Source organism: Abramis brama (assembly GCF_963993115.1).
Source record: "Abramis brama genome assembly, chromosome: 14".
NCBI classification, from domain to species: Eukaryota; Metazoa; Chordata; class Actinopteri; order Cypriniformes; family Leuciscidae; genus Abramis; species Abramis brama.
In genome coordinates this window covers 12,840,386-12,864,164 of record NC_139976.1, presented here as the reverse complement: position 1 = coordinate 12,864,164, position 23,779 = coordinate 12,840,386, and the positions used below count along the sequence as shown (strand labels likewise).

Sequence of the window (23,779 nt, the reverse complement as noted above, 5' to 3'; positions counted from 1 at the left end):
CACACCTGCCAACCTGCCAAATGCGGGTGGATTTCAGCAGTTGCATTCACTACTACACTCATTTACACAAACTAATGTCAAAATGCCAGTCTTGGCGACTGTCGGTTATGTTTAAAGTGAACGTAAACAGTTGAGAAAGAAAAAGCATGTGTAACAGTATAATGGATCCATGTGTTGAGTTTTAAAATGACAGAAGCCTAATATACCTGCTGCCAAATTATGAGAAAGAAAAATTATATATATATATATATATATATATATATATATATATATATATATATATATATATATATATATATATATATATATATATATAGCAGTTTTTCCCATGGTATTGATGTCAGAATTGTGGCCAGTGAAAATGCTGAGTGGCTAGTAACTTTGGAAAACCACTAGCCACAGTGGCTGGTGAGAAAAAAAGTTAAAGTCAAGCTCTGCTTATTTGGTAAGATCGTGTAATAAGCAGGATAACATACATTAGTCAGTCATTATCGCAAAACAAATTCTTAAACCCATAAATTATTTTGCGATAATGACTGTTTGACTTTACGTTATTACTTCTATAATGTATGCATTGATCTTGGTCTACACAAAAATGCTTCAAACACACTCACCTTGCTGGCCAGGTTCTCCACCAGAGAGATCATGGAGTTTTTGAAGAGTGTTGCAGCAGTCAGGGGTCGTTTGGTGACCTCTGTGATGCTCAGCTTGCCCTCTGGCCACATGGCCTTTAGCACAGGATTTGAGCTGTAAAACAGAAGGAGAAGGACAGATATAAGTCACAGATGTCCTGTGACATCTGGCAGGTATGTAAATAAGGGACGTACTTTATGGTAATACTGACCTGTTGTAAAGTAACCTCTTGAAGTCCTGAAACAAGGTGTCCTTGTTCTTGTCAATGAAGCCCACAACTGAGTAACTGAAACAAAACACACAACCAACTAAAATACACAAAAATACAGTATACAAAGAGTTTGCACATGGCAAACTGTCTAAGACTTAAAGGTGAAGTGTGTAATTATTTTTCCAATGGCAACACAAAACAAATTTAAAAAATAATGATTGTTCATAAACAGGCTTATCTGAACGCTCCCCCCATCTGCAAGTGCAATAGAGTGCAACAGTCGAGTTCCGGAAGTAAAAATTCTCTTTTCTAGCTCCATAATTGAGAATATATATAATTTTAGATTTCATTCCCCCACCCGTTTTTCACACACACAAAGGAACCTGAGCATAAACAAGACGTTTCAACTTAGTGTTACATCACACTTACACCCACAGAATTTTAGCAAATAACTGACAGCCTGCAATCTGGCAAACCACTGAAGTGAGAACATGAAACTGCATTTACATTTGGAATAAACTTGTTTTTGCGACCGGTGTTTACCTTTTCAAACCGAATTCATGCCCAAGGGAAGGATTATATATCTTTCCACTTAGTTAAGCCTTATGTGGGTAACTAACAGTGATTGTTAATTACAGCATTTAAGGGCTTATGGTCTCAAACAACAGAGAGTGCACTTACGCCTCCTCTAAATGTACTTACGCCACATCTCCAGCATAATGGCGAATGCGGAAGTCTCGGTCAAACTCCAGGTTTTTGTCTGTGGGGGAAAGCTTTGGAGAAAGAGATGGGAAATTAGGGTCTTTTTTAAACAGAAAGTAGACTGGCAAAACTTGGCAAGCAAATTAAACAAGCCTGCACAAAGTGCAGCAGTGTCAGAGAAAGAGCTAGGCAACTCAAATGCTGGGAGGGAGAATCTAGCAAACTCTGCGCATATGAAAGATAGATGAGATGCGCTCTTCTATCCAGCATAAAACAGCGGAGCTGAAAATAGTTCAGTGAACGACTGTGAAAGAGTAATAGTAATGAATGGCAAGTGTGCCTGCTTAAATTACAGTTATAAAAATTATAGTTCTGACTCTAAATTCTGATTTCATGAGCTGCATTCAAAACTGTAAAATACACACCTGTGTCACTGTCAGCATGCTATAATCAGCCTAGGGTTATTTTTTATTTTTATTTTACCTGCCAGGAAAATTGTTCATTCTTAATCATTTTTGTTGATCATTAGTGTCTTTTGTTTTATTACTGATGCCTGTCCAGTTACTTTTTACTAATTTGAGACAAATTTTACAGACATATTTGTTTTATATCCAAACTTTTTAAATTCTCCTGTATGATACATTTAAGTTTAAAAATATATATTAATACTAAAATAATTTGGCATTTATGTGCACAATCTTTTATAACGAAGAATAAATGTCCCCATTACCAAGCATGTGTTTTTCCCCCCCAAAAAAAAACTGCAGCAATGATGCTTGCATGTAAATATACAAGTATATACATACACACATAAGTGTGTTACATGTTTTTTCATTTTGCACGGCAACAACTGTGCATATACTCCGAGTTCTAAGACCCTGTTATCAGTGCCAGATCACTGTCTTCCTTGAGGAGCCTCTGCATGCTGGATGAGGGCAGCTAGTGCAGTTATATAAGACTCAGTGTCATTCATAAAATACAGCAGTGACATCAAAGGCAAGCAGCCTCAGCTCTCATTAAGATACAGAATGCTGCTGATCCACTGTGTGAACAGAAACGCCCATTTCTGCAGATTAAAGCAGAACGGAACAATTACACTCAGTCTCCCTCTAGCCACAATCCGTCACATGCCCACATGCTGGATTAATTAAAGGATTGACTATCAGTAAGTTTTAGTGAGCTTTTGTGTCACTGTCCCCATTGTAGTAGATGCCAGCATCTCTATTCTGTGCCGCGTGCCACTTTATGGGTCTCTGTTTGGTTTGTTTGTGGTGACTCACTCACTCAGCTTATTTCAAATGCAATACAGATAAAATGGTCCTCTAAGGGAAAGGATGAGAAGCCACTATCTCTACCAGAAAGGACAAAACTGAATACTTCAGCCGAAGTGGAAGAGCAATCAGAATCAATTTGAATGGATGGCTGGAACTGTGTTGAAAAAAAAACTAATTTACCCATTTGAAATTGCAGTGGAGATTTATATTTGATGTGGGATATCTGAAGACTGCATTTTGGAAGAGTTTAAAGACTTTATGGGTATTACCCAGACCCAGGCTCCAAACACACTCACTGGGTCTCTTAAAAACATGAAGCTGAATAATATTAATTAACTAAATGCACTTATTATAGGGTTAGGATTATGTTTGGCTTAGGGTTAGTTATGCATAATTTATAGTTATTGCTATAGTAACTAACGTGTAACAAGGACTCTGTTGAATAAAGTGTTACCCAAATATCTGCTCATTTTAAAAACCTGACGACGCAAGAAAACAGTTGGATAATCGGTTGGGCATGTAATTGTACTTAATCACTTTTTTTATATTAAAGAAAAAGAGGTTTGTAATTTTAAACATTACGTTTCATTATTGCAAATGTGTATTCGCATTTCCTATTTATCAAAATATTCTATGTTTGTATAATGGCAGGATAACATGATAACAGGATAAAAAATGCTGTTATTTTAAACATTCTATATAACAAACAATTCTGAAAGAAAAAGACATTATATATATATATATATATATATATATATATATATTATGCAGCACACAATCAGCATATTAGAATGATTTCTGAAGGATTGTGACACTGAAAACTGGAGTAATGATGCTGAAAATTCAGATCTGTCATTAGAGGAATAAAAAACAATCATTTTAAATTGTAATAATATTTCACAATATTACTGTTTTACTGTATTTTTGATCACATAAATACAGTCATGGTGAGCATAAGACACTACTTTCAAAAACATTTAAGACATCTTACTGGCCCAAAACATTTTAACAGTAGTGTGTGTATACTGTATACTGAACTGACAAGAAAAACATATTTTGAATACAATGCATTATTTTATTCTACTGACTGCCCTAATATATTTAAGCTGCAATTTGTTTTTACAAGGGTTAACAAAGCAAAATCCAAATCTTCCCCAATACATCCTGGAACCTGCTTAATTAGGACTTGTTTTTTCTCAAGGGTGATAGCTCATGAATCCTTAGGGATTGACTCAAACTCAAATCATCAACATAAGAACCACAGTTTGGGTCCACCTGCACTAACCTCTAGTCGACAGCTTTAAACTACATGCACTCAAATTCTACCCAGTCCGAATTTACAGTGTTTTTTTTTTTTTTTTAAGTGTTTGTACAGACACATTTAATCCTGGATCCTGCTGGTCGCACAGATGCCTCCCGCCCTTCTACCCAAAAGCTCTATTCTCACCCCCCAGGACCACACCATCCTGTCTAACACCTGTGCTTCTCAATACAGAGTGCTGGTTAAGCCAACCATATGGACAGCAATGGCAATGGCACCTGCCAATAAAGCCCAAAATCTGCCATTCACACACAAAGCCAACAGCAGCCAGGTATCCAAATCACAGTGCACTCTAGACGTGTAGATCAAACAGATATAATATAACAGTAAACCGTAAAAACTAATTTGTATTCAAAATTTATTTTAGTTTTAAAAAATTATTGCGACTGCTTAGATACACAGTAGAAAAAACAATAGGAATCATCAAATGTGGTTCACAAAACTTTGTCTCGGGATGCTCATGGTGAATTTAATTCAAGTTCAATAACCAAGGAAACTATAACTGAAAAGAACAAAAAAGGAAACAATTTAGGTCAATTTAGGTTTACAATAAGGTCCCATTAATGTTAGTTAATGGATTAACTAACAATGAGAAATACATTTGTTACAGCATTTATTAATCTTTGTTAACGTTAGTTAATACAAATATAACTGTTCGCTGTTTGTCCATGCCAGCTCAGGTCCATTAAATAATTTTAACAGATAAAACTTTAATTTTAACAATGTATTAAATTAACATGAATTAAGACTAATAAATGCTTTACAAGTAGTTAACTAAATGTTAACAAATAGAATCCCAAGATCTATTCATAAAGTTTGAATGTTTTTAAACTTTTCTTGTTGCTTTATACTCCAAAATACACAAGGCATAAATCATGGACTTGTGTTTGGAAAGATATATGTCATGCAAATTGGCTGCACTTCGAAAGGTCAGCAGCAAGCAAGGTCAAAGTTGAAATTGCTTGAACTTTGAGTTGTGCTTGACCAGCACTGCAGGGTAAGGCTGAAGCAGAGTTCAATGCACTGGGCAACACTAATGTGAATCATGTGAAAAGAACTTTAAGAAAAACAACCCAGCTAATGCTAAACCTGCTAAGCTGTGCCAAAAAAACAGGTACAATGACATGTCAACTCAAGTCGCACTGGGATTTCATATATCAATTACCCAGTAACTTACGTACGTGCTAAACGTGTGTCGGTGCTTCACAAGTCACCACGAAAACAATACAATTACTTCCACTGTGATGGAAACAAGTCATGATCTCTTCCTAATGAACAGTTCTGCAAAAGAGCAGGCCACAGAGGCCAGCGGAGCTCTTCTCCAGGAACAGAAACCGACGGCTAATTGACTGGTTGCTCCGGCCTACACAAGCCTGATCGGATAATGAGCCTGGCCTTGCCTTCACACAACCAGGCATCTATGTGCTCCCATAGCAGCATCCGCTCACACAGCCACACCTGCAATCAGCACGTGATGAAGAGAGGGAAAACAAGTGGGGAGGGGAGGGGGAAACTGGGATCAAAGAAAAGAACAGGAGAGAGGAAAGAAGCCCCCGATGCATACCGCCAGACAGCCGATGTGTCAGCAAATAACAGTAATTAAAAGCTGATGGGAAAAGAGGCATTTTTATAACACACACCTGGAAGGATCAAAGCTGTTTTAAAGGTGCAATGAGAATGAGAGAAGCACAGTGAACATCAAGAGCCTGTGAGGAAGACGTAAACAAGCTGATAAAGCACGGTGAGAAGGTAAAAGTGGTGGTAAATGAAGCACCTTATTGAGAAGAATATGGCAGCTCAAAAATAGATCTGCCATTACATCTGATGTTTTCATCTTAGGTCAAACATACACAGACTGAGGCAAACTCTTTATTCAAGCAATTAGATATAAAAGTGGGGCTTCTGCAGTCAAAACACTTTTACAACTAAAGTTTTTGTCATTTGACATTTAAAGAGGGCAAATTATAGGGTAACTGAAACCATCTCCCGTATACTAGACCACAACTCCAGCAATATTTGGTTTTTAAATGGTATACATAGGGCAGGGATATTTGGAATGCTCAATAAGTACGAATGAATGAAATGCTCAATAAGTACGATAATGAATTTATTTGAATGCACAATGCACTCATATTGTAGCCTCAAACAGTTATCAGTAATGATTAAATCAGATTTTTAAAAACAATTTAAAGACTTGATAGAGTTCTCTCTCCTTCATGTGAATTTTTTGTTGTTTTGGGCTTATTTAATAGCAGTTTTACAAAAAAATCTGCATTGTTCCTGTCTGCATGAATATAACAGCTCTAGGCCAGTGGAAATGGGCCTAACACATGCAGAATACAGAAGGACACCCAGCATCCATTTGCAACAACTATTAATATTAAAATGTTAAAAAGTTACAGAACTGCAATAAGTTACTGTCCACAACTGCAATAAACTAAAAATAATTGTGTGTGTGTATATATATATATATATATGTATACTGCATGTGTGTGTGTGTGTGTGTGTGTGTGTAATAATTATCATTGTTCTCCCCCACTCAAAAATCTATGCCAAAGATAATATGATGTTGCTAGAAATTTGCCAGGTTTGACTTAAATGACTATGACAGGCATAGCCATCCACAAATCATAAATGTAAAAGTCCAAAAATAGCGACTTTATGAAATAATGAACCATTCATCTCATCCTCACTGCTTTAATCTGCTATGCTGTACGGCCTGTGTAGCTTATGGCAGAGCAAGTTCCATGTGTCCTGTCAGGACCAAGTTAAGAGAAAGAACTACAGAGAAAGAACTCCGGTCCACAGAGCATACTTTTCATACTTGAAATCAGCCAAGGGTGAAGCTTTCCCCCTTAAACAGAGACTGCAGAGGAAAAAAGCACAGCGAATATCCTCAGTGAAGAAATCGCGAGAGACTCGGCCACAGATTTTTAACAAGCGGCAACCATTAATTATGCTGTTAAAGCGGCCTACACATTTCAAGTTTCAGAGGTGGCTAGGAAAGACAAAAATGCCCCATTCTGTATTTAATTTGTATTTAGACACACAGCTGAACATATTAGAGAGCTTTCTTTTTCTTTTTGACCCATCCATTTCTCTTTCATATGCTCATATTGCATGTCGAATTTAGTGAGAGTGGTGTTTAAATAAATGGATTAGTTTACTATGAAATGGGTACAGATGCAGATGTTTGTGTTCACACACACGCAGCAGGAGAAAGACACATCATCTATCTAGCTAACAGGCCTAAGATTCCTTCACAGTGAGGAGTAACCCTCTGCATTACAAATGAGCTCTGAAGGACACTTATTATTCCTGCATCCAGGGAGACTTCTGATTATTCACATAGCCTGACATCGGGGCAGACGATGCCTGCTAGCTTTTGCTTCCTCCCTTCGGTGTGAATGCAGCTAAGCTAGGGCAGATACTGAGCACAGTTTGATAAAGTAGTACCTGAACTGACCCTCAGCTGGGTCTGTGCCCACTCTGGAATGCATGATCAACCCATCAGTGTACAGAAATCACGTCTAGAGCTCTGCAAGGTGGGTTATGTTTACATTTGGTTTTGTTTACTGCATTTTTCTATCTTTATCTCAGTGCGTCTCTATCCATAACTCTCCTACTCCCTCTCGCATTCTGACACTTTGCCAAGGCTGTGAGACATCAGTCTCACTAGCTTCCATTGGTTGCCAGTGACATCACCGAAGGCTCAGTAGTGAGAAATACTGGAGGACATTTTTTCACTGACCATTATTGCCTCCTTGTGTTGATTCAGGGTAATGCGTAAAATTCAATTAACATTTCTGTAATACCTAGATGAACTACTGGATTTGCCTAAATGTGCATTATTCATCACTGCACTGGGTAGTGTAGACTACTGTTCAAAATTTTGGGGTCAGTAAGATTTTTTTTTTTTAAGAAATAATAACTTTTACATAGCAAGTATGCATTAAAGTGATCAAAAATGACAGCAAATACATTGATAATGTTACAACAGATTTCTATTTAAATTAAATACAGTAGTTTCAATTCATAAAGAATCCTGAAAAATTATACATAAAGATTTCCACAAAAGTATTAAACCGCACAACTGATTTAAAAATAGATATAATAATTAGTAATGTTTTTAAAGCACCGAATCAGCATATTAGAATGAATTCTGAAGGATCATGTGACACTGAATACTGGAGTAATGATGCTGAAAATTCAGCTTTGCCATCACTTATATAAATTACATTTTAAAACATATTAAAATCCAAAGCAGTTCATTTAAATTGTAATTATATTTTACAATATTTCTGTTTTTACTTTTTGATCAAATAAACGCATCCTTGGCGAGAATAAGAGACTTCTTTCAAAGACATTAAAAAAAAAAATCTTACTGACAGGATAAATAGCTTTTATCCAGTTATTGTTATTTTCAATACCTTGCGGCTGGTGTAGTGGGCATGTTTCGCCAGTTTCCCATTGAGAGCCTGCAGGAACATCTCATCCGTCACCTTCCCCACATTCATGCACGCCTCATCCAGGACTGCAAAAATGCCCTTATGCTGCTGTTCCACCAGATCCACGATGATCTGATTGTTAAAGTAGTCAATCTGTTTCCATGAACACACAAATCACGACAAAGTTTATTTAGTTGCAGTAATGCTAGATCAACACAAAATGAGTTTCTTTTAGTATAATATAAATAGTGAAGATGTGAAAAGTTTGTGGAGAAACCCACATGCTTCCAGGGGATGCCCTCTCGCTGATACTCTTCCTGTTCTTGCTTCAACACCAGTTGAATGAAGAGCTGCTGTAGTTTTTCATTACAGTAGTTTATACAGAACTGCTCAAAGCTGGACAAAACAAGGAAGATATTCAGGAGAGACACACTCAAGAGCCAATAAAAATCCTCATACCTGTATGGAACAGCATATTCTCTCACCTGTTATTCTGAAAGATCTCAAAGCCATAGATGTCCAGGACTCCAATGACTGTGTTCTTCCCATGAACCCTGGCGTCATAGTTTTTCACCTCAATGACGTCATTGATTCTTCCCACAATCCAACAGAAAAGCCGCTCATAAATGGCCTGCGAGTAGGAAATAATGAGTGAAAGTGAACTGGTGGAAGAAGAAACGTAGATGTGAATAGTTTCAGTCAACCAAGTTTATCTGTCTTGGTGAAGTATTTTATCGAAATTTGGATGGCTACGACAAGATTGATTTTTCTCTATAGCTATATGGTGTAAACCATGATACTTTTTTTAAGGATTCTTTGATGAATATCAAGTTTAAAAGAGTATTTGAAATAGAACTTTTTGGGGGGTTTTCGAGAAAAAAATAAATCTTACTGATCCCAAACTTCTGGTAGTGTGTATGTATATATGATAATACGCATTTATGCAATTTTATTACACTATATAAATAGTATAATATACAAGAGTACAACAAATAATACAAACGTACATCAGATATACCACATCTCATTACAGTGGATCAAAACAATCATCTATCAAATTTCGGGCCTGTAGAAGTATTAATTTAGACACTGGCATGAAATTCATGTGCAAATTTTTGGTCCAGGTGTTTTATTTACAGCTGGGTTACCACAATTTTGTCTGTCTCCTAAAGAAAGTCTCCCAGAGTCCCAGTTCATACCTTGGCCAAGGCATCACGACCATAACTGGCCTCTTGATGAGTATGCTGCTTGTCAATGACATCACGACCGGTGGCCACAGTGCGATAGAGCATGGTCTTCTCTACATTCTCCTCTTTGGTAGACAGCAAATCCCCCAGCACTGACACCAGCTTAGAGTTCTCAATGAGAGTCACATCTCCATCACTTCCAAACTTCAGATTTCCCTGGAAAGATTAAATAATTCATCAATCAGTTAGTTTGGGCTATACTAGCTGCAGTTGGTAATACTTTTTGAACAAGATAGGAAATACTAAACCAGATGCAAGATGGTAGCCAGGATCTTGTAGACTGTCTGAATCTCCTCAACAGTGAAGCCAATGACTTTCATGGCATCAGCAACAGCTTTAAAATCAGCACTGTCATTTATAGACGACTGCAAGATTGGAAAGAGAATCTGGGTGAGTTACGGTCACAAACAAAAGCACATCCTGATAGATTAAATAAAGTTTAGTTAAAACATCCTCTTCCTGATCTTACTTTTAACAGTATATGCTATTAATTCAGCTTTAGGGATAACAGAATGGTTGGATGTAGATTGGCTAAAAGCTTTTCATTTAGTGAAGGTAAATCAATGATATCGAAATGGGAGGTCATTAAACCTATTACTTTCACATCAAATTTACAGCAGAGCAATTAAAAGCTGAAAATTGCTGACACAGCAACTAAATCCCCAGACTTCCTAAAACAAAAGCACAACACTCGAATCGCTAATTATTCTGGCATGCTCATGGCTAACAGCTCCTGCAGAGTAAAGATGATTTCATTCAGCAGGAACCTTTTACAGCCACAGTTGTGCTGGACAGAGTGTGAAGTTTAGCCAGCATGTGCACCTACAAAAGACTTGGGAACTGGCATGAAATGTTCAAAGCACTTCAGGCTGTTTGTTTCAGACCTCTGTGAGCTCAACAATCCAGCTTGTTCCATGACAACACCTTGTTTGTTGCTATAAATTTGTTTTCGTGCCCGCTCATTAAACTCCCTGCAGAAGCAATGGAACAGTGCTGGGTGATCTCACCTCCTGAGTCCTGACTCAACAGGCTATTACATATGAGGCAATTACAAATAGGTTTTAATATGCACCAATGGCTACTGTATCCCAGAACAACAATAATCAGATTCCCTGTACAATTATTTGTGATTGCCCCTGCAAAGATTTCATTTTCCAGAGATCCCAAAGGTCTTGAGACTCTTTATGATATCTATAAAAATCCCAAAACATGTATAATATTACACACACATTACCACCCATAATAGTCTCTTTTAATCTGTACATAGTGCAATACCTTTATCTGGCCTCCAACTTTAATGTAAGTATATGCAGTGGGATCTCTCTGAATGTGCAGTGACCGCAGCTGAGCATCTGGAGCTCCTTTCACCAGCTGAAAAACACATTTAAAAGCACTTTTGACTTTCCCCACAGGATCATTTCTCTTGCGTTGATATGGAGGAGCATGTAAATTATAGTCTTGATAATAATGGTTTGTAGAGCACTAACAGACAGATGGAATTTCGTCTGATGTTTTGAGCATGTTTTGAAGCAATAGGACATTATTTTTGTAGGGGTAATAAAAGTGAGAAATGATTGGCCTTTGAAGGCTCTGACAGTGGAGTCAAACAGGTTTGGTAGGATTTGTCTGGTGTCTGGCAAAATAAAAATAGCATATCAACTTCTGCGACATGTTCTTCACTCACCTGGTAGAAAGAGTGGAAACTCCTCTCTCCTTCCTGCTGAAAGATGACTCGGGACTATGCAAGAAATCAAAAAATAAGTGTTCAGGATAAAAATCATATGCATTTTTAATAAATGTAAAAATGTCACAGCTTCTCGAGCACACATATCACGATCAAGCAAGACAAAACTGAGTGGTCTGTGCCTGAGCAAAACAGTCTGCAATAATGCTAGGGTGTTGTGGGTGGTTGCCAGGGTGTTGCTATGCAGTTTCTAAAGTTTTGAGTGTTTTTAACATATCTTAGTGGTTGCTACATTATTTATAAGTTGATGCTAGGGTGTTTTGAAAGAATGATACATATGTAAATAAATGAAAAAGTTTTTTTTGACCCTATGAGAGAGTCACTTCTAAGCTACTCCTCTTTAGCACCCCTACCTTCTCAAGCAGGTAGTTGTTGATATGGCCGCCAATGGGGTCTCCCTTAAAATCAAAGTTGATATCCATGTACTTGCCGAAACGGCTGGAGTTATCATTGCGGTTGGTCTTGGCATTCCCAAAAGCCTCCAGGACACAGTTGGACTTCAGCAGCATGTTTTTCACCCTGCATAAACACAGACACTGTTTATTTCTACATTTACAAGCCACTTGTGCATCAGTTCACCACTACAGCAAAACGAGCATCAGTTTCAATATGAGGCTGATGGATCTGATTGCTCCTGACATTTGGTATTAGAGTAAATACACTAATCTGTCTGTATGAAGCCTTTACGAGCCAGTTTGCATGGCTATATCTGGCTATGTTAGTGTATATAGTATCACCATGTGGTATCCCAGCATGGTGGTTAAGAGCGTTTCAGTGGATGATTTATGGGGCCTGCTGCATGGGTCAGACCACAGAATGCTCAGCATTGGTTCTCCTGCCGTACAGACATGCATGACCTACACTGCACATTAGAGGAAGGTGCCCTGCTTAGTGCTTAGTGAAGAGGTCCTAACCCAACTGTTACAAGCCTGACAGTCATTAAGCGGGACACTTTCATCCATGTTGTGACCAGAATAGCTACAACATCCTGTAAAATTCCACTTTGCTTTTGCATTGGGTCTATAGCAGTGCCGCCCAACTTCTTTCGCTTTAGGTATCCCAAAAGCCCCATTAAAAGTTAATTATTTTTAATTATCTTGTTTTAACTGCCCTAATAATTTATTTATTTTAAAATCATCATTTCTGTTTTATAGGTTTAGCAAAGCAAAATCTATTTTAGCAAAGCAAAATCTTATTACCCTCTAAAATCTGCTAAGTACCTCCTCAAGTATACATTATGTTACCCTGGTTGGAAATTACTATAGAATACAAAAACCCCTGTTTTGGCATAGCTTTAGATGTACTTCCTGGAAAATGATGAACGCCCAGTTTGGAAAGAGCTTTAGCCTTTAGCAAGCAGAGAAAATAAACCATATCTACAGGGTGCAATAACAGTGATATGAAATGTAGCACAAAGCACTATACATCTGAAAGTGGATAACAGTTGCAAAGCCTGATATTAATGTTATAACTATTACTATTACTGTGGTCATAGTTAAGATACAAGAATGAAGGTATATACAGAATGTTGCATAAGAGAGGTATAAAGATCTTTATGATTAAATAAACATTAAAAGCCCAACATATTCCTATACTGAGTGATATATTTCTCAAGCTACATAGATAAAAAAATAAGGAATAGTAAAGATTCTTATCACTTATTCATCGAGCTTGACTTAGATCCATCGTATTTCAAGCATGACCCAGCACTATTTTAATCTCTGCCCTACATTTCACTTCTATCACTATTGCTCCTTGTGAAGCAAATTCCAATGCATTATTCATTGACTCACTACCATGAGAAACTTCACTTCACAAAATTCTGCTTTCTTTTAGTCAGAACTAAGCAAAGATTTGTATTATTCTGAATGACATCCACATAAAAACATCAAATACTTGTGAAATGCTCAGCGGTTGTTGATTATAACATTAAGGAGGCATGCTATTAATATGACTCTTCACTGCAGCAGCGAGGAGAGAGGAACAGAAAGGCTTTTGTTGTACATACCTCTCCACCTCTGCTCTTTGGCTGGGATTGGTGATAGCAGCGATATATTGCATTATGTATTTACTAGCCTCTGTTTTTCCAGCTCCGCTCTCCCCTGCAAAGTAAAGAAACAATGACTAATGCTTTATAGATATAATAATATAATTGGATAAAATGAAGTAAATACCATTACAATCTACAATGAAATACAATTCGAGACCACTGGTGAAAATGTCTATATTGCATGCAAATTTGTAAGAACATACATAAATAACATACCAATTGGAATGAAAAAAGAATTGAAAAATTAAAAATTGTAGTATTTTTTTTAACGTAAGTTGTGATAATGAAAATGTTTTTTTAAAGAAATTAATACTCTTAAGAGTTTATTAAATTGATCAAAAGTGACAGAAAAGACTATGTATTGTTAAAAAGGTTTCCATTTTAAATAAATAGTGTTCCTTAGTGTAACTCTTCACCAGAGAATACCGATAAAATATGTATTCCAGTTTTCACCAAAATATTGAGCAGCAAAATGTTTTATAAAACATTGATAATAAGAAATCTTTCTAGAACACCAAATCATCATATTATTATTTATTAAAATTATTTAAAAATTAAAATAGAAACAGTTATTTTAAATTTAAATAATATTTCACAATATTACTGTTTTTAATTATCAAAAGTATCAAATACACATTTTTACACTAGGACAAGTCTAGGGGAAAATTTAAGGGTACAAACAAAAAAGATCCAAATATCACTATTCTGAATTGTTTGGTAAGGCCCTTAATCTATTTATTGTGTAAGACAGTATTATGCTAAACCACAAAAACATGATTATGGAATTTATTTGTTAAATTATGACAAAATTATGCTGTAAATAAACAGCAAGTTCCTCTATTTGCCACAAGATGGCACCACACATACCACATATTTTTGCAGTGTAGTCACCACCTGTGGTCACTCTCTGGATAACAATCAATGTTTTCTTATAGAGGCTTTATCTGAGTGGTCACCAGATTATTCCCCTTGAGCTATGTGCCCCACCTCAGCATAGTTCCACAGCGTCCAAGACAGAAAACAAACACCATCATCATTGTAGAAATTGTGAAACCACCATATTGTCATTCATCTTTTTCGCACAATGGCCATGTCTTGAGAAAGCAATTTGCTCATGCACTGAACTCTATTGTGAGCTTCTTCTCAAGCAGTCCACTATGACTGGAAAACCACACACCACGTCAGTGCCGAGCAATTCTCATCTGACCACAGATCTAATCACATCATTCCCAGTCATAGTGAGACCCCACAAGAAGACCCCGGAAAGCCTGTATTCCAGTAAGGCCTGTTATTTAATCAAACAGAAGGAAGGCTATTTTTATTATTATTTGAAGATGAAGTAATGTCTTTTTCCCCTTAAATTGTAAGATTACATCTGTGACTGCTCCTCAGAATCACCCATGACCTTGATGGTGAGTCACACTCAAAACACATTAAGACATAGTCTACCTGATATAACAATGCAGGTGTCTTTGTTCCTCCTCTTCATGGCTTTGTACGCAGCATCAGCGATGGCGAAAAGATGTGGCGGTCGCTCGTACAACTCTCTGCCTTTGTACTGCTCGATGGTGTCCCGCCCGTAAATGTTCATGGCACGGTAAGGGTTAACCGACACCACCACTTCTCCAATGTAGCTGTAGATACGACCCTTTTCGAACCTGCAGCAGAAAGACAAGCACATAATTGATTATCTGCAGTCACATTCATGAATATTATGGAATATTTGTTTAACTATGACTTAATAAAGATCTGTTTGGTTTGTGGCGTTGCGGCTTGTATAATCAAATTTCAGTGCCTCGTGTAAAGAAAGGGCAGCTTAATAAATGATCTCCGTCAAGAATCAAAAGCAAATAAAAAGCACAGGATAGTCCAGGTCATGTTTCATGAGCTGCATAATCTGTTTGCACAATAATAAATCCTGCTGAAAAGACCAGCATGAATTTCCAGGCTGGTTAGTGCTGGACCAGCACCAGCCAAATTGACTAGTCATTCAGACAATACAACGACTATTATATCTCCACATCCGCTCAACTCCTTGGTCGCATAAAGCCAACAGTTGACGTTCACCCTGCCTTGAAAAAGCAGGCTGCTTTGAGCTCCATCCTCAGGGGAACCTGACTTCCTTGTTCTTCTGAACAGACCTGGGTCATGCCTGGTAGAATAAGGCATCCTTTCTTCTCAACCTGTGGGTTTGCCAAGCTCCCTCAGCTCCATCCTGCCCCAGGCAGTGTGCTTAGAAGTTTGAGGCATGACCTCATAATCTCATACTGAACTAAAGAAGCCATATTATGCCATTTTACAAAGTCTTGATTTTGTTTTTGGGGTCTACTAGAATCAAAAACACATTATTTTTCACATATTTGATATTGTTTCAGCACCTCTCTTGCCAGTCTGTCAGTAAAGCTCTGTTTAGTTCCTGTCTCTATGAAGCCCATTACTGAGTAATGTGCTCTGATTGGTCGGCTGGACCTGTGTGTTGTGATTCGTCAAACGCTTTGAGATTGTTTCGGAAAATTTCCGAAACAATCTCAAAGCGTTTGACGAATCACAACATCACGGCCCTTACCATAAACGCGAGTTTCAACACACTAACGCAACTGAATCAGGCCTCGCCCCCTTTTTTTGTGTATGCCTTGGGCGGAAATTATTTAAATGATGAATATTGTGACGCGTGTTCCCAGAAGAAAACTCAAGACTACAATCGAGGCATTTTTAGGGAGGTCAGAAACAGTGCTTACTGTTTACTGATAAAGAGAATAACTCCCTTTGGAGTGACTTTCTGCTTTGTAAACTTGCAGACCTTTTTCATGCTCAAACAGCAACATTACACACTAAAGAATGTTGAAAATGTAAAAAAGCATAATACATCCTCTTTAAGGATGGCGACTCAATTAATTAAATTTAAACATCCAGGTATAAGTTGAAGAGTTAGACTCAGTAATATAAAGAACTGCTTCAGTCCTCGGGGAGTACCTTACACCCTGTAGAGCAGAAATGTACCATACAACAACATTCACACAAACAAGTCACAAGAAACAGGTCTCAATTCCCTCAGGTCTTCTTACAAATGCATCAAGGATTTATAGAATGAGCAGCGATCCATTAAACAAGAATAAATCACCATGGACACATCCTGAAGCATATTTAAAATGGATTCAGTGAGATCCAAGTGTGCTCATGGTGTGTGTATTTTAAACTCACCCCAAAAAATTTAAATTTCGTCAACACTGTCACCCTTTCGCTGCTACAATTATAATGTTACAAATGACTTCTATTTCAAATAAATTATGTACTTTTGAACTTTCTATTAATCATGATCAAATGTGCATCATGGTTTCCACAAAAAACATAAAGCAGCTTGACTGTTTTCAACATTGATAATAATAAAAAATGTTCCAGGCATGGCCGTGATGCTTGTGCCTTTGGTGGCAGCAGCCTGTCAGGCCAGCCCTCGAGCAGCACGCATGAAAAGGCTCTTTTGTGCCAGCCTGCAGGGTAAGATACTGCGGTGTACCCGCTCCATTGTTCTTCTGTCAATGTGAGGTCTGTGTGTAAGGAGCACAGGCCAGGACCGCACACCCCTACACAGCAGGCTGACTCTACTCACCCACATCAGCCCCTAAGGGACAACAAAGTCAACTAATGACAATGCCAGAAGGATCATTTTGAACTATATATTTGAGCCATCCATTTTTCTAATGTGGAGAGGTTGTAGTGTTCAATTCAGAACCTAAGGATTAAATAGGCAATATCCTACATTTTTAACTTATCTTTTACATCTAATGCCTCTATTAACATCTTTTTTTTTTTTTTGGTACCAAAATAGTCATAATATAGTTTTTCATCCTGATATTTAATCCTGAATATTTTGGAGTAAAAAAAGTTCAAGGAAAATGTATTTCACATTATGAGTATTCCTCAAAATTCAAAGGTACAGTGCTGGTCAGAATTATTTGACCCCTTGGTAAATATGATCAAAGATGGCTGTAAAAAATAAATCTGCATTGTTTATCCTTTTGATATTTTATAAAAAAATAAATAAAAATAAAATATCTAACCTTTTATTAAATACTTTTTACAACCTCCTTTTTCCAAGATAACAGTCTTCTCCTATAATGCCTGATGAGTTTGGAGAACACCTGACAAGAGAACAGAATCTCTCCAGATCCTTCAGATTCCCAGATCCATGTTGGCGCTTCTTCTCTTCAGTTTAGCCCACTCATTTTCTATAGGGTTTAGGTCTGGGGACTGGGATGGCCATTGCAGATGCTTGGTTTTGTGCTCAGTGTCCCATTTTTGTTTTGATTTTGATGTTTGTTTTTGGATCACTGAAGATCGAGATTGAAGATCCGAACATGGCCCGTTATAAGATTTCTAGCAGAGGTTGTCAGGTTTTGATTTTTTATCTGTTGGTTTTTGATCGAATCCATGATGCCATGTATCTGAACAAGATGTCCAGGACCTCTGGCAGAAAATTAGGCCCACAGCATTAAAGATACAGCAGAGTATTTCATTTTACACATGGGGTACTTTTTTATCCCTGTTTGAAACAAAAAAACAAAAAAAACTTTTTTGGCAGCAAACACTTAAGATGGGTTTGGTGCATACAGGGATAAAAAAGCACCCCATGTGTAAAATGAAATGCTCTGCTGTATCTTTAATGCTGTGGGCCTAATTTTCTGCCAGAGGCCAGTCGCAAACCCATTACGATTCTGAGAACCTATCAGTAAATCTAGCTAATTCCATCGTGTTTCATTTTCATCCAGAGACATGGCTCCAACCCTTTAGGTTTACCCTGCTCCCAGAGGACAACTGCCTGAAAAAATCCATTGTTGACTGAAACAGAATCCAAGCATGCTGTCGGGTGTGTGGGAAAGCACAGAATCGTCATCTCCCATCTGCGATGAGATTATCATCAACATCAGATAAGCAGGCCTGTGCAGTCTACTCTTGCTGAAATCAAGATGAAGCTTCATAGATTTACCCTACTTTACTCATTTTATCATATTTACCCAAAAAAATCAGTATTGAAAATGCTAAAAAGTAATTTGTGGTTTAACTTTGAGTCAATGTCCTCGAATTTTCAGTGTGTTTTTGATCAGGCAGGTCAACACAGGGAGATCGATATGAAGTTTTTGAACAGATGAGGGCTTTAAGGTGGGGTCCAGGTTTTAGAAGTTTCTCCTGGGAGTTTGTAGAGAGATCTGGGAAGGGTAGCAGTGGATGAGGCTCTGTCATCCTTTCCCGTCCATTTCCCAGAAGGCCTATAGGGAGGGGTTGCTGCTACATGGAGATTAAGGACGTGTGTCAGACAGCAACAGGCCACTTCCTCTAACAGCTGGATCTACTCCACAGGTTGAAGCATCAGCATTTTTGTCCAGTCATTTATTTATCTGAACAAAAATGATGTGAGTGTACCTATAATTACTTATAATTATAAATACTAAGAATATAATTCAAGGGATAATTTCCTAAAAAACTGAACATTCTTTCACCATTTACTCACCTTCATGTTGATCAAAACTATATGACTTACTGTGGAACATAGAAGATATTCTGAAAAAAAGGTTTCTGTTTTGTTTTTGTTTTTCATACAATGAAAGTCAATGAGGGAATGTGTTGTTTCACTGACTATCATTATAAGGACAAAAACAGTTGAAGAAATGAAGTTACAGATTTAGAAAAACATGAGGGTGAGTAAATAATGACAGAATGAATTTTGGGATAACTATCCCTTTAATTGCTCCATACCTTTTCAATTACTTTAAAAAAATACTTTTTTAGTAAGCTAAAAGGTTTTAAAGTCAGAGCTACACCCTTTAAAACACTCGGGTCATCCGAAGTCCCAAACAATAAGAGCTTGACACCAATTTTAGAAAGGGATCACTTGCCAGGCTGAGGATAACTACTGGTTTCAGGCTTGTTTGGGTGGGTCTCTTGTGGTTATTTGCTTGTGGTTGACCAGGGTGGGGTGCAGCCTGTAAATTCCCTCACACCAGTAGCAAGTAAAAGTAAAAAGTGAGACGAGTGAAAATTAACTGAACTGGACAGTAGTACAGCATAAATAAATGAGGAGTGGGAAAATTTAGAGACAAAGAAAGAGATGAAAATACAATATGAAAACAGAGAAGGAGGAACACAGGAATATGAACATATAAATGCCTTCACACTAAAGTGTTGACTTATAAGATGGTCCAACTCCAAGATAGTGCATTAAAGCCTGTGTATTCACAACACCAGCAATGAAAGGATAATCTGTTCCTGATCCATGTTTATCCCCTGCACACAATTTACCACCAAGCAATCAGTGTTACTCAGTCCACAGCTTAACACTGAACAAGCACGGAATACTATGACCTGATAGCGAATCGTCCTCTGGACTGTCTATCATGCAACCCCAGAAAGGTTTTGTCTCAGATGTTTAAAAAATTCCTTAGGATAAGAAACGATTGTCAGGAGTTATAAAATGAAAGCACAATAATTTGGGGAGAAATGTGATGAGAAATGTTGGAGATCATATTGAAATCTCACATATGTGATTGGAGACTTTAACATCTTGGCAAATGGCTCTGAGCACAGTTTGAGACCTTTTTCACATCTTATTTAAATCTCTAGAGATAACACGTGAGATTACTAGGGTCGTTTTCTCAGCACTTATGCAAAAGTCTCCATTTGACCTCCATTGAATCTCACTGATGTCTAGAGGAATAGCGTGATTGTGATTTGTCTTTCCTATTGGCCTAATATAAGCTATTAGATAAGCTAATAATTAGTTTCATGTTATGGCAGGTGATTAATAAGAGGTAAAAGAATTTGACTCACTTTGTCAAAATAAACTAATAAATGAACACTGCTTCTGTACAGCTGACAATCCTTTAAAGCTTAACACACATTTTTCAACGGCAAAAAAATATTTTTCTGGAAAGCTCTTCATGCCCACTGTACTCGATTTGACTCAATCTTGTCAAGCTAACCTCCTTTACAATCATACTACTGTGCGCAAGCCTGAATGGAGAAAATGTGTGTCCCACTTGGCAAAGCTTCAAGCCATGTCTTAAATGTGCAGCTTTCACGCTAACTTTCATTAGCTTTGCACTGACTACTCAGGAAATGAGAGCCAGGTGTAAATGTCAGAGCGCGCCAGAAAGCGGTTTTTGAAAGCGGTAAAAGGTTTTTGTTATTTTGGCCCACTCCCTTCATTGTCTCCCTGAGATCATAGGCACTTTTTTGTTCTCCCATCATGACGAGGGAAAGAAAATGAGGGAAAACGGGGGCATGTTTTGAAGACTGTGTTTCAGAGTTCAAGGGTAAAGTGACTAGACAAGGCCCTGAGCCAATCTCTAACTCATCTGAGCTTTTAGCACATGGTTCTGATCCCAATATGATGTCACTGAGCAGTAGCAGATGACATGACGGCCAACTTGAGAAGAAAAAAACAGACAAAAAGACAAGACCAGCCAAACGGAGTCAGACATTACTCAGCAAGCTATTTCAAGAAGTGATCTCCATCAGGGTAAAAAAGAGGCCAGGGATGGAGAGTACAAAAACAGACGAGAAAGAGCAAGAAGTACAGTTAATGAGGTAATTGGCTAAAAAGGAAATGAAAGGGAGAAGCAGAGTGGAAATTAGTGTGAATGTTACACCTGGCTGTAACACAGCTACAGCAGGACACAGACCTGCCCGGAAATATGTGACTAAACTGTGTGATTGTCTGCATCAAGAACATAAAAACACCATTGAAATACATGACATCCATCATTGTGTCCAATCTAAATGTTAATAGGACACATAATATATAATCTCATTAATGTGTCTATGGAATCAAATCAAACCACATCATCGGTTAGAGAGGAAATGGCCTTCCAGCAGGGGCGAATACACAATTTGGGAATTATTTAGGAGTCTCTCATGTGCACAAGGAAAAACAGAATAATGAAATTTGGGGCTATGGATAGCCTGTTGTAAACATGAAAGAGAAAGAGGTTATGAAGAGGGTGAGGGGTTGATCGAGACTGTAAACCTGTAGGCTATAAACCCTAAAGACAGTGAATGTGAGTGAGAGAGCTCCTCTTACATGCTTAGTGATCTCAGTGACCGCCAGCCAAGGCACACAGTCCACAAATGAGACGTCTGTGGAGCTTGAAGCTTATTCTGGGGGGAAAAAAGGCCAAAAAAGCAACAGCCTTGTTTATGTAAGGCCGGTGATATGTTTCAGATTACAGGGGGTTGTATGGAAATTCTTGAGGGCAGACAGGCCCTTTCTTCACTGGAGAGTGAGAGAAAATCAGGCTGTTTTTTGAAGCCAACTTTGAAGCAGCCTTTTGAGAGACATATTCACCTTTAGAGATTCTTCTTGGAATGCGCAGAGCCTTTGACCAGGCAGCAGTGCAGTTTTATGTGAAGAAAGAATCACCAGCATATATCATGTTTTGGATGCTTGTACTAACCAGGCTACTTAACTAGCTTAACCAGCCAGATCTGGTTCAGAAAGATAATAAAGAGAAAGGGATATGATCTGAAAAGTTGTTCAAAATAAAAATAGGGAACAATCCTTCAAAACAACAGGGATAGAGCTGAACAAAATTAAACAGAAATAAAAAAAGTAAAATAAAAAAAAACAATTAAATTAAATAAAAAAAAATACAAAATCATACAGTTGTAGAAAAATGGTAGAAAATATCTGTAATAATTTTCAAATTGCAGCTGCAAAAATTTAATTATTATTTTAAAATTTTGCTGATTCGATATTATTTTAACACAACCCTGATGGATATTAAAAAATTTTCCCAATTCAAGCAGGAGCTGTACTTACACGCCAATTGCCGAGATGATCAGACCGGACTTAAACTTGCCTTAAAGGGATTATTGAAAGCGAACAGGTAAAATACTCTCTAGTTGAGCAAGGAATAATGTCTGTGTTTTTATTTTAAAAAAAATAAATAAAAAAAAGACAGACACTATAAATGGAAGATTTGACCACACAAGAATCCATAGCTGTGATTAAGCACAGAACTCAAAGCAGGACAAGATGTACCATGTCTTTGGTCAGAGGCTATTTAAACATCACAGCATAAATCCTTTGAAACATTTGTAAGGAAAATATTTTTCCAGTGGCACTTTCTTCATCTTTTACACTGAGGAACTTTTTTAAAAAAAACAGTGCTGGTCAAAGTACCTAAATATATCCATAATGCACTGACCATAAGGATTTGCAAATGCATCATTCTTTCTTACAGGCCAAAATGTATCTCCGTTGCTGCATCTATCCTTACAGGATAGGGAAATATAACCTTTGACCTTGTTTCTGGCTCTGTGCAGTGCACCTGAGCTCCGAGGACTTTGATCCCTCTGTTTGCTGTGCAGGATGGGAATCGGGTTGCCATGTGTCACAGCTGGACTCCACGTGGCCCTGCTGTTAAGGCAACAAGTGAGGCTTTACACAGTTGATATGGGAGAGGCTTAAACTATTTCAGCCAACAGCTTCACACAACTGAAATCATTACGATATAACATAACTATGACAGGAAGATTAAATTCAGGAACCGCTATTAAAGTAAATGTTGTCTTTGTGATCTGCCCCATGAGGAATTTAAAAAAGTGAATTTCATTCAAAGACACGTTAAGGCCTGAATTGATTTTTGTGCCTGAGTTTATATTTGTCTTCAGTATGTTTTTGTCCAGTGGCACCAGACTGTAAATATGGAACAGAAACAAGGATATGGGCTCAGCTTTCATTATTTCCTGTAGCCCTCATTAAACCTAACCTTAGACCCCTACTTACGGTTATCACCCGGCTGATTTTTCTCAACAGAGACCCTGATAAAAAGCTGAGGAAATGGCACAGATTTACAACCTTCTGCTTTAAAGTTTCCCTCATTCCACTCTATGACCACACAACACAGCACGTCAATTTTTAAGCAATCATCTGCACTGGACTTGTAATTATTCATAGGAAAAAGAAAGAAATAGACCCCTAATACTATAAACCTGTAAAACAGATGACTAGCAAGGTATATTACAACAGTGGTTCTCAGACAAGACAAGACAGAGCAAGGTATTTAGATATGAAACAAAGCTTCAGCTTTCAAATTCTTTCAGTTTTATTGTGAAATTCAAACAATAAATACATCTGGGTGCCAGATTGCTGTA

The 23,779-nt window shown here is 37.6% G+C and overlaps 1 protein-coding gene across 1 annotated transcript in view; it reads right to left on the bottom strand.

Moving 5' to 3' along the window:
- Positions 1-23,779, bottom strand: part of myo1d (myosin 1D) — a 61,470-nt gene that overhangs the window by 32,547 nt on the left and 5,144 nt on the right. Inside the window, exons 2-14 of the mRNA XM_084134875.1 lie at positions 15,080-15,288; positions 13,589-13,682; positions 11,934-12,099; positions 11,521-11,574; positions 11,112-11,207; positions 10,085-10,201; positions 9,789-9,992; positions 9,075-9,220; positions 8,871-8,985; positions 8,572-8,742; positions 1,547-1,617; positions 845-919; positions 615-747 (exon numbers count right to left, since the gene is read on the bottom strand). Coding sequence (XP_083991001.1) covers positions 615-747; positions 845-919; positions 1,547-1,617; positions 8,572-8,742; positions 8,871-8,985; positions 9,075-9,220; positions 9,789-9,992; positions 10,085-10,201; positions 11,112-11,207; positions 11,521-11,574; positions 11,934-12,099; positions 13,589-13,682; positions 15,080-15,288 — 1,651 coding nt within the window. The remainder of the gene's footprint in view (positions 1-614; positions 748-844; positions 920-1,546; positions 1,618-8,571; positions 8,743-8,870; positions 8,986-9,074; positions 9,221-9,788; positions 9,993-10,084; positions 10,202-11,111; positions 11,208-11,520; positions 11,575-11,933; positions 12,100-13,588; positions 13,683-15,079; positions 15,289-23,779) is intronic.